The 11,658-nt window shown below is 35.8% G+C and overlaps 1 protein-coding gene and 1 non-coding gene across 6 annotated transcripts in view; both read right to left on the bottom strand.

The window, feature by feature from the left end:
* Prpf39 (pre-mRNA processing factor 39) overlaps nt 1–11,658 on the bottom strand; it is a 23,475-nt gene that overhangs the window by 2,032 nt on the left and 9,785 nt on the right. For all 5 annotated transcript variants that reach the window (XM_010632613.3, XM_010632614.3, XM_010632615.3 and 2 more), the window contains 7 exons: nt 8,109–8,274; nt 7,105–7,212; nt 5,299–5,463; nt 4,860–4,986; nt 3,825–4,093; nt 2,813–2,997; nt 718–792 (listed from right to left, as the gene is read on the bottom strand). In XM_010632613.3, coding sequence (XP_010630915.1) covers nt 718–792; nt 2,813–2,997; nt 3,825–4,093; nt 4,860–4,986; nt 5,299–5,463; nt 7,105–7,212; nt 8,109–8,274 — 1,095 coding nt within the window. The remainder of the gene's footprint in view (nt 1–717; nt 793–2,812; nt 2,998–3,824; nt 4,094–4,859; nt 4,987–5,298; nt 5,464–7,104; nt 7,213–8,108; nt 8,275–11,658) is intronic.
* Nucleotides 3,680–3,765, bottom strand: LOC117286648. The gene has a single exon (XR_004517806.1). It is a non-coding gene; the product is annotated as a small nucleolar RNA SNORD127 (small nucleolar RNA).

Genomic DNA, 11,658 nt, shown 5'->3' with positions numbered 1-11,658 from the left:
AAAAAAAAAAAAAAAAAAAAAAAACACCAAATACAAATAAAAACCTACAATCCAGCTAAGTCACTGGGCGGCCTCTCCTTGAGACATCAACTCATGTCTATGCCAGAGCAGCAAAATAGCCTGGGTGATGTTTTCAAGATTTTCATATAAAAAATTACTCCTGACTTCATAAAAATCAGACTGTGTCTACAGTGTCCACATTTCTCCTAACTTCAGTTGGGGCTGAGCAGCCATGCCTGAGATGGAACATGCTTCACCAAGGCAGCTCTATATGTCATTGCCACTGCCAGCCTCGAATTTGGGATCCCTGCTCTGACTGCTGATGTCTGTCACTCTTTCAATTTACAAGGCTCATGGCCTAACTACACTCATCCTAATGGTTTACTGCCTCCCAGTATCCTCTTGCGTTCAGCATTAGAACTTCCAATCATTTTAGTATTTTTTTCCCCAAATCATAAACACATCTAAATCACCGTTAACATAATGGTAACACTTAGTATTTCTCTTTAACATGTTCCCACCAGCTTGAACCACCACCAATGGTACATGCCCAACTCCATGCCACCTGCTGGGATGGGATAGTCAAGCATACACAGTACCAGTGGTGGTTCCGAGCTGCCAGCAGCCATAATTTCAGCCTCATTGTGAACGTGTTAAAGGAACTGCACAATGAAAAGTCTTAAGCAGCCCTTCTTGATTTACCAAGGAGTTACATACCCATTTTCTGCTTTCCTTTTTAAACTATCTTGTTCTTTTAGGAGAGTTTGATGTTCATCATAAGCATTCAGAAGCCTGGGGAGAAAAAAAAAATCCTCTGGAATAAACAAAAACCAAATTTTAAAAAAGATTTTAAGTTGTTTCTATTCAGAGAAACAATGTGTAAAATTTCTAAGCAGCTCGTTTTTGTCACTTTTTTTAAGTTTCAACTACAATAATCTTAGTTCTGCTACTCAGACTCTCCATACCTGTAACTGCAAGGACTTTAATGACACCTTTGTGTTACACTTCCAATTTGTCTACACTTCCAATTTGTCTGCCTATTACTTCCAATCAAACTATGTAATTTAATTTTGATGGCCCAAATTCCAACATTCAACTACCGTTAATGACCTACTACATGTGCTCTGAATTTTCAAAGCATAGTAATCAAGATAATACTCGCAGGATAGGAATGTAGGTTAATGGTAGAGTACTTCCCTAGAAGCATGAACAGCAACAAAAAAATTGTTAGTCACATTTCCACTACCTCGAAAAACCCTCCAAGCAAATGTAACTTATATGGACTTTAGTCTTCCATTACTGTGTCCTCTCAGTTTATCAGAATCCAGCAGTCACTAAATGAGGCCCCACCTCCACTTTGTTTTGTTTTGGGTTTTGTATTTTTGGTACCCAGGATCAAAACTTAGAACCCTGTGTTTACAAGGCAGGTGGCAGCACCAGTGAGCTAAATCCCTGGCCCTCCACCTCCACTTTGAAACATGACAAATCTAACTAAACCCAGCACAGTAGAGCACACCCATGATCCTACACTGGCAAGCTGAGGCAGGAGGATTTAAAATGGAGCCCAAATGGGCAAGACTCTGTTTACAATAAAAGGTTTTTTAAGTGTTGGATGTGCAGCTCAGTACTAAGGCCCTGGGTTCAATCCCCAGGACTATAAAGAGAAAAACAGGACAAATCTATTCACTTCTTAACATACACACATTTATATTACTTTCCTTGAGACTACCATCCAACTAAAAGGTAAATTATGGATCTCAGTTCTTCTGTATGCCTCTTAAGTACCAAATACACAAGACATTAAATACACAGCATATGAGGTAGTTTAGGAGTAGACCCTTTGGGCTGGGGACGTAGCTCAGCAGAGCTGTGCCTGCCTGGCAAGCACGAAGTCCTGAGCTTGATCCCTTGTACTGAAACAAACAAAAACAGCAGAGGCTTTTCAGTAGGTTCACATGCCCAGTCCCACAAATTGTCTAAACTCTTTTTACAGACTTCTTTTCAACTATTAAAAGAACAGAACCTCTACTTACTATACTGCTATAAATTTTTCATTAGGAGATTATAAAATCGAATGATACCAAGAATTTAAATCTTGGTTCTTATATCAGTTTAAATGAAATTTTACACTCATCAAAAATATATACACGGAAGCAAAAGAAATTTTCAGTTGCAATGGAAATCATTCCCAATTATAGCAACATACCAAACAGGCTCTGGGGATATTTCCTTACTATAGTAAGACTGGCACTTTAATACAATAGCCAGAATTTCTACTCACCTGCTTATTGGCAAATTTAAATTCTTAAATTTGTTCTCCCAATCTAGAGCAAATCCTGCTATCACCTTCATTGTTCAGCCTTTTAACAATGAAGAAAAATGAGGCCAATTAAACATGACCACTTCTATGAGACTACATCTACCCTTTTTCTCCATTCTCTCATAAAAAAGCATTCCTAATCCATGCTAATCCCATCCATGTATCTTTAATGACCTCTAAACTGAATGTTTACGTGTTTCATGGTATACTCTGTCTCATTTCCTGTTTCACCAATTTGTTGCTTCCTGCCATCTCTCATTCACTCAGTTTATTCTAAAACAAGGGCAAATTTTGAAGGAAACACAAATTATGTCATCCTGTAAGGCACATAAACATTTACAAAACTTAACATCTCATATATATGAGGAAAAAGTAACCTAAGCAAGCACTGTTACAATGAAGTTTATAAATCTGTAATCATTGAATTTCCATTCAAAGAAATCAATGTTCACTTATTCAAACATTAAATCATTAAAATAATTAAGGCCTTACTTATTAACATCTGATCCAAAATCTTCAAGAAATTCCACTTTTCTCTGAGAAAATGTAATTCTCATTTTAATAGGTAATGAACCATGTATAGCCTTGTCAAAACAATTTAGTATGTTTTCTTCATTTTGTTTGAGGTCACCACTATATTCCATTTCAAGTAAATTGAGGTATAACTTTGTGTTCTCCTGTGTAAAAAGCAGTATTAATTAATTTTCTAAAATATTTTGATTACAGCATAAATATGTAAAATGCCTTAACTTTTATGTCTCAATTCAAAAAAATTCAATAGTAAAATACATCTCATGTTAAATGTTTTCAGCATACATCTAAAGGGGTAAAACTTTGCCCTATTGGTAGGTAAGAATATCATCCCAGTATCTCCCAAACTATGTAAGCTATTAATTTCCAATGAAAATTCTATATACTATCTTGGGTTTAATATAACTTGACCTAGCACGATAATCATAAAATGAAGCATACTGTTTAAAAAATGGCTTCTATAGCATCAATAATTTAAGCAATTATAGTATGGCTGTAGATAAATATCTTAAATTGGAGCTGGAAGTGATTTGTTACAAACTTTCATCTTCAACAGACTTGACTATAGCTAAAAACCTAAAAAAGAATTTTCCAATACACAACCTTTCATCAACTGTATACAGAAGGATTATCCCACTGCTACATTTGTTATGCGTATGCTTTTTGCTTATAGAGTACTCTCACAGACCCTGTGTTCTACTTAATAAACTAGTAAATTTCTTTTACAATTTCTAAAGGGAAAACAAAAAAAGTATCACAATGTCTGTAACCCATTTTAATTATATAATCTTAATGTTTACAAATTTAATTCAAGATAATCTGGGCAAATGGCAACATCAGTTTAGAGGGACTGTTGTCCTCATTTTGTAATAAAATATATTACAAACAGACCAAATTTCTCATCATAGTTGCCAAAGTGAAAAACCAACCAATGGTTTTTATGGAAGATATTCTAAAAAACACAAATACATACTTTATCTCTTTCAATTGCTTCCAAAAGCACCTTTCTTGATTTGAGAAGATTTTTTTGTATTTTGAAAAGATGTCGGGCTAGTTTGATAGCATAAAACGATGATTCATTATTTGATCTGGCATTCTTAATAGCGTCTTGAAGCAAATGTTCAGCTTCTTCCATATTTCCATGCCGTCGCTCTAAACTTACTCTTCGCAAACGAACCATTGCCAATCCCAGAACACATTCTTCAAATGTTCTCAAGATATTCCTGGCTTCATTAATATTACCTAGAAATAGCGATTAAATATTTATGCTTTTGTTTAAATTTCTGAAGTATTCTTTACACCAGGTATTGAAAAGCATTAAACTGGGCATGACGGCTCACAACTATAATACCAGCACTTAGGGAGGCTGAGGCAGGAGAATCACAAGTTATAGCCTTGCCTAGCTGCTTAATTAAATCATATCTCAAAATTAAATATAATAAAAAGGGCCAGGGATGTAGCTCAGTGGTAGAGTATTCCTGGATTTGACCTCTACTACGTTAAAAAAAAAAAAAAAAAGTCTATAAACAAAATCTAGCCTTCTGCCTATTTGTATTTTTAAAATAAAACAAAAAGAAAAAGTGTAGGGCCAGGGATGTCAGTGGCACCACACCTGCCTGGCAAGCACAAGGTCCTAAGCTCAAGTCACAGTACAAAAAAAACTTAGTTTTTCCCTTCTCTACACCTTAGTTTCCTCATCTGTACCACTGGATAATAATTAGCTCACAAAGTTACCATAAAAATAAAATTGGCAATCTGTATTATAGCATAAATGAAAGAAAAAGTATAAATAGTCATCTCCTTTATTGTCTACAGCTGCTTTGGGGCTACAATGGCAAAGATGAGTCATTAGGACAAGTTGGCCTACAAAGGCTAAAATAATCACTATCTGTCCCTTTATTGAAAAAACTCTGCCAAGCTCTTCTTTACACAATCTTCAACACTCAATTTCTTAATTTATCACTGAAATAATGTCCCAACAATATGAGCTGAATTTCCTTGTTCTTACCCTGCTGTTCCTCAAAAGCTGCCCAAAGCATATGCACCATGGGTTTCTTTGGGAGATGAATAGTGCAAGCTCTGCTGAAGACATGCCTCACTCCTTCAATGCTATGGTTTTCCATGTACTTGGCATACTACACACAGAAAAAAGGAGATACTGAATAATTTACAGTTGAACAAGCCATTAAATAAGTGACAGAACGATAAAATTCTATTTTTAAACCCATTCGGCACCTTTATTGAACCACTAGACTAGTTTCTGTAAGGAAGGACGGAGAGGCAACGAGGTTGGCATATGCAGCAGTCAAATCTGGTTGCAAGCAGACCATCTCCTAATGCAACAGATATAGTTATATGAACAACATTCAACAGAAGTACAAAAAAAGGTTAGTCACTAGATCAATGTTTATAATGTATTCAAGTTTAATAGCATATGATTTTCTTACCTTAATCCAAAACTCCTCATAGAGGGCACATGATATGACACATCTTTCAAAGAGAACCACAACACGTTCATGAGTTCCATTTTCAATTTCAAATTCTAAGTATTCTTTCCAGTTTTTTAATTGAGCCTTTTCCAACGGTTTCACATGAAAATAAGGTCTTTTAATCTGTAATAAAATTATAACATGACAATGGAAGTAAATCTATACCAATTTCAAAATATCTACAGTACTGTAATAAGTTAAAATACAGTGAACCAACAGATTTAATTATCACACAATTCTGTATTTTTAATTAAAATTTCTTGAATTCTTTGCATTTTATAAATGGAATAGGGTGCATTTCCCTTTTATTCAGTTATTTTTATAGAATTAACACACTTTATAATTTTTTAAATTTTATTTTTATTTATTTAACTTATTCTTTGCTGAATATTTTCTCTTTTTTTATTTTCTTTTTTGGTTTGTTGAGACAGTGTTTCACTTTGTAATGCAGGCTGGCCTAGAACTCACTGTGTAGTCCAGGCTGGCCTCAAACACAGTGATCCTCCTGCCTCAGCCTTGAGTGCTGGGATAATAGGCGGTGCCGGTGCCATCAAGCCCAGCTTGTTGAGTATTTTTAAATTGAACAATTATACCATAGTGATAAGAGGTAGATCAGTAGTGGCCTTGGGCTAGAAATGACTGGAAAGTGACCAAGGGGACATTTTGGAGTAACAAATAATTCTGTATCTTGACTGTGGTGCTGATACAATGTATACACATTTATCAAAAGTTACTTTACAGCCAGCTACAAAAGTCCACACATAATATAATTCAATTAATACGAAAAGGCCACTGTACAAAAATCCATAGAAACAAAAATTATTAGTGGTACCTTAGAACTGACAGTTGTTGCAGGTCAGTAGGAAACTCCAGGTGCACTAACAGGTAAAGGGTTTCTTCAAGTGATAAGAATGTTCTAAAATTGACTATGGTGATTACTGTACTTACCTCTAAATACATTATGAACTCTTTTTTGGGGGAGGTGGTTTTTGAGACAGGGTCTCACTATGTAGTTGAGATTGACCTGGAACTTACTATATAGCCCAGGCTGGTCTCGAACTTACAGCGATCCTCCTGCCTCAGCCTCCCGAGAGCTGGGATTACAGGAAGGTGCCACCACACCCAGCTTTACATTATGAACTCTTGAATTGCATATTTTAAATGGGTAAACTGTATGTCATATAAATCATATTGAAAGCAGGGAGATTATTAGAATTATGGGGAAAATTCATTTTGCTATGTATCAAAAAGGGGCAAATTTTACTGGGTATAAAGCTGATTTTAAAAACTGAATTGGGCTGGATGTGGTGGCACATGCCTGTAGTCTCTGCAATCCCAGGGTGAAGCAGGAGGACTGATGTGAGTTCGAGGCCAGCCTGGGCTAGAGTGAGTTTAAAGCTAGCTTGAACTACATAGCGAAATCCTGTCTCAAAAAACCAAACACAGAAAAAAAAAAACAAACTTGAATTGGATAAGCAGACAGCTTCAAGATCAAATTCTTTTTTTTTTTTTGGTACGGGGGATTGAACTCGGGTCCTTGTACTTGCGATGCACTTGCGGAACCACTGAGCTAAATCCCCGGCCCTCAACATTAAATCTGACAAGATTCCAAAACTGGTAATGGAAAATGATAATACAAATGAAATGCCTATTTAGCTGTTAAATACACAAAAAGAAAAAGTAACAGAGACATTGCTATCAAAATATATATATATATTATTCCTATCTTTATTATTTAAAGATTATTTCAGAAAAAATACTTACACCTTCTTCAAATGTCCACCTTTTGCTAACTTCATGCTCGTTATAATTAAACATTTCTTGATGAATTTCAATGATCCTGTGTCTCATGTTCTCTATTTCGGTTATTAGCTTAGAATGAAAAATAATTTCATGTTACATACTGAAAAAAAATTTTTGGTTTGATACCAGGGATCAAACTCAGGACCTTGTTCTTGGAAAGCAGGGGGCGGCACCACTGAGCTAAATCCCCACCACCTGAAAATTACATTAAGTATTATCCATAGATACTTTAGTCTTACAATAGCAGTGGGTTTATAACTATTACCAATTAGTTTTTCCTTACTGCTGTGGTAATAAGGATTAAATCCAGGATCTTTCACAAACAAGTGCTCTATTGTTGAGCTTCTTCCCAAACTCTATGTATTTTTCTATTTTTTCAGACAGGCTCTTGACAAGTCTGGCCTTAAACTTGCAATCCTTCTGCCCCAGACTCCCAAGTAGCTGGGATTTCAAATGTGCACAACATGTCAGCAACAACAATAATGTTTTTAACTAAAATTTTAACAGAATGTCCTAATAAGCCTTTTGCTTATTTTTAATAGACTAGTAGATTACAACTAGGCAAAATATACCTAAAGTAAGTTATTTCTAGGTTTCTCGTCATAAGAAAAAAAAAATTTAAGGTGGAGAATCTTAGTACTAGGGATCCAACCCCCAGAAGCTCTCTACCATTGATCTACATGCCCAACCCAGCTTAGTGTTTTTTTGGGGTTTTTTTTCCCAACTGTTTTTGAGGCAGGGTCTCAGTAAGTTGCCAAGGGTAAGCTCAAACTTGTAATCTTCCTTTCTTAGTCTCCCAAGCAGTCAGTATTATGGGTGTGTGCCACCATATCCAGTTTATACATTAAATTTGTATTTAATCCACAGGTGCTAACTGCCAGCTACATAAATTTATTGCTACTGCAACAGAAGTAGTCAACAGCCTAGTTTCTCATGCACTGAACATCTTGGGTAAGTCTGGTTACCTTTGCTGGATCAGTTATGTCTTCAATTCCTGATGGCAGATCATCACCGGGAGGACCATCGTCACCACTATGTCCATTTACAGAAGCTAATTCCCTCCGCAGCTGGATAAACTGTTCACCAGTTAAAAGATCTCTAGGCAAGTTATTCTGTACATGTTCTTTAAATCTAAAGGAAGAAATAAAGTATACACTCTATATCTACATCAGAATTTTTAGTCTCATATTAGGTAACTACTACATGTTAACACTTTAAAGTAACTAAAGACAAAAATAAAATTATCATAATGGCTCAGAATTACTGGAAAAATTGGGATTTGGAAATGTGATAGACGGACAGTCAGAGCTTAGAGTAAATTTTAATGGATGAGGACCATTGGCCATAAGGAGGCCCTATGCTGAGGCCCAGTGGTGCCTTGAATTCGCTCTGAAGCCACGTAGAAGTGCCTCCCTGTTGCTGTGCCTTATAATCAGGGACTTGGCTTGAAAAAACAACAAAAAGCTTTCATAAGCTTCATTCCTTCCTATAATGAAAACCTACTACTAAATAAAACAGTATGCAGACACTTCTGTCTTGCCTTTTCAGTAGAATGGAGAAGGCACAGACAGGCACAAATTCAAACCTCAGTTCTCTGTGTTAGTTATCTGACTTAAAGTTCTTCCCTTCTCTACACCTTAGTTTCCTTATCTGTATCTTAGAATAGTAATTATCTCACAAAGTTACCATAAAAATAAATGTGGCAATCCACATTGCAGCATAAATGATCAACAAATGTCAGGGGTTCTTTCTCATATACTAAATACTCCTCAATTCATGTATGTACGCAATAAGCCAATATAACTGCCCTAATGATCACTGATTACCTGTTATATGCAAAATTAAACAGATGTGTTACAGTAGAGTCTCTCTCTCCAGATAATTTCAGTATGTAAGATGCTAACCATATCTTATTTTAAACATTCTTTTCCTCCTTTGGATTCTGAGTTTACTATTTTATTTCTGGTTTTTCTCCAAGTTTCTGACTGCTTCTTGAACTCATACAGTTCCTCTTTCCTACTTTCCCTACTTGCCCTCAATTATTACCAAGAATTCTACTCTCCAATTTGTTCTCTTCTGTTTTTATATACTTTCTGGCCAATGTCATCAACATAGCCTGAAATAATAACTACATGATAAGACATAAAACTACAACACAAATACAAATCTTTCTCCTAAATTCTAGATTGCATACCACTATTAACCAACATGTGACCCCCCAAAAATTAAGAGTAATCTATAGACATATTTTAAGAACATGCCATCTATTTTTCATATATATATGTATAAAGATTTTCACTGAAAACCCCAGGTTGGAGAACCAAAGTATCTACCACCTCAATTTCAATTTACCACAGGAATCTGCTATACAATAATCCTTTAAATTAAGTGTGTCATCTTCATTTGAAAAGTAATACATCATTTCTAGTCTTAATGGTACTGCCAACCATTGAGCTTCCTCGTCTTTTTCATGTAGCATACCACATCACACTGAATACCAGGTCCTAATGATTCTAACACATCCTTAGGATGAGCTCACTTTTTATCTGCAGAAACAAACTATTCTGCAGCCCCTTTGCCTCACAGTCCCATTCTCAGAACTATTATCAGAAATGTTATTTTAAAACAGGTATGAACACTTTGGGAGGGTGAAGCAGGAGGATCTCAAAGTTTGAGTTCACCCTAGGCAAGTGAGCAACTTGAGGCCCTGTCTCAAAAAGAAGATTACAAAAAGCTAAGGATACAGCTTAGCACAAAAGGCCCTGAGTTCCTGGGGGGTGGGGGGGAACAGGTAGGCATAACACTAAAAATAGTAAACACAACTATTTCTCTCCTTCCCCAAAAAAGTCTGTGCTTTTTACCCTTAAACCAGGCTAAAATCTAATACCCTTAGATAAAAACCTTTATTCTGACCCAGTCTACAGCATTCTTTTTTAACATAGGATCTCTGTATTACCCCTGCTAGTCTTGAACTTCTGCCTCAACCCTCTAGTGACTGCAGGATAGGTGTTTGTCACAAGATACAGGAGATACAAATTCAAAGCGCTGTTATCAGTACTAATGTAAAGAAGTATAGGTACAGTGGTGACACAAATGACAAAACAGATTCCTCAACGTAAGTGAACTGGGAAAAGTTTCGGAGAAGACAATTACGTGGTAGTGAGAAATGAAGAGTTTGCCAAACAAGTGCAAAAAATAGTAGTCATAAAGTATAAATTATTCTCTTTTGGGAAATTATCATTATGTAGGTGTGTCTGAGATTGGGAGCTATTAGGGATAGAATCTGAGACATTAGACCATATCATGAAGTACTTATGCCAAGTATTTTAAATTAGACGTTATCTTAGCGATAAGTTTATGTACACCCAATATGCAAACCTACATAATAGCAGTATTTCCATTACAGCACTTAGAATATATATATATTTTAAAATATATATGCCTCTTCTATACTTCTGCCAAACTTGAGAGCAAGACCATCCACACAAAGCTTCTTTGGTTCTTTCTCCTACAATGTAAATATCAACCCGTATACAGCAGGTACTAAATAAATGCCTTTAATGAGGGGACATGTGTTAGGCAAAAGAAAATAGTTCAGTGGTTCTCAAAATAGTTAATTGTGTAAACTAGTTTTCATAAAACTAAAATTTATTTACACAATGACTATCTGGGAGTTGTAAACTGATAAAGAAAATAGTTCTCTATACATGAAGTGAAAAACAGCTGATTGCAGGGCAGAAATAATATAAGCTCACTAATTTCTAGTATAAACATATATCCATTTCTGAAAGCCTAGCAGAGTTGCACACAGTGGTGTACACCTATAACCTCAGCTACTTGGAGAATAACAAGTTAAAGGCCAGCCCAACTTAGCAAGACCCTGTCTCAAAATAAAAAATAAAAAGAGGGATATAGCTTAGTGTTAGTGCACCCCTGGTTTTCATCCCCAGTACTGAGAGTTAAAAAGAAAATGCCTTGCACAATGATTTTAAAAAATGATTGGGGGCTAAAGGTGTAGCTCAGTGGTCAAATATCTGCCTAGCATGAGCAAGGCTTGGGTTCCATCACCATCAACTTAAAGAAAAAGATATGGAGACAATATCAAGAACTTTTAGACTCCAACTAGGTCCAACCACTTACTAAACCTTGTGCAAACATAATCTGTTACTAACTATACTTTCCTAAAATGGTTGTTAATAATAATATCTACACTTCACTGCACTATTGTAAGGAGTAGTAAAGCACTCAAACAGTATGGGATATGGTAAATGCTATCTATGTAAGTGTTTTAAAGATTTTTTTTTCTTGCCATTAGTATGCTGGGAGCACTGTGCTATAGATCACTATGGCCAGGCATAACTCGCCTCCTCCCACAGATAGGCAAGGCCCCACATAAAACAAAAAGCATGCATCTTGTTCCTTTCCTCCTGAGGACAGGGCCTCATGGAAAAAAAAAGACAAGAGGGCATGACAAAACATGGCCTGGCAAAAAAAAAAAAAAAAAAAAAAAAACCC

The sequence above is a fragment of the Fukomys damarensis genome, unplaced genomic scaffold (genome assembly GCF_012274545.1).
Source record: "Fukomys damarensis isolate Sample0158 unplaced genomic scaffold, DMR_v1.0_HiC HiC_scaffold_17, whole genome shotgun sequence".
In the NCBI taxonomy this organism is placed as follows: domain Eukaryota; kingdom Metazoa; phylum Chordata; class Mammalia; order Rodentia; family Bathyergidae; genus Fukomys; species Fukomys damarensis.
The sequence above is the reverse complement of the archived record's forward strand: the minus strand, read 5'-3'. Positions and strand labels throughout refer to the sequence as shown.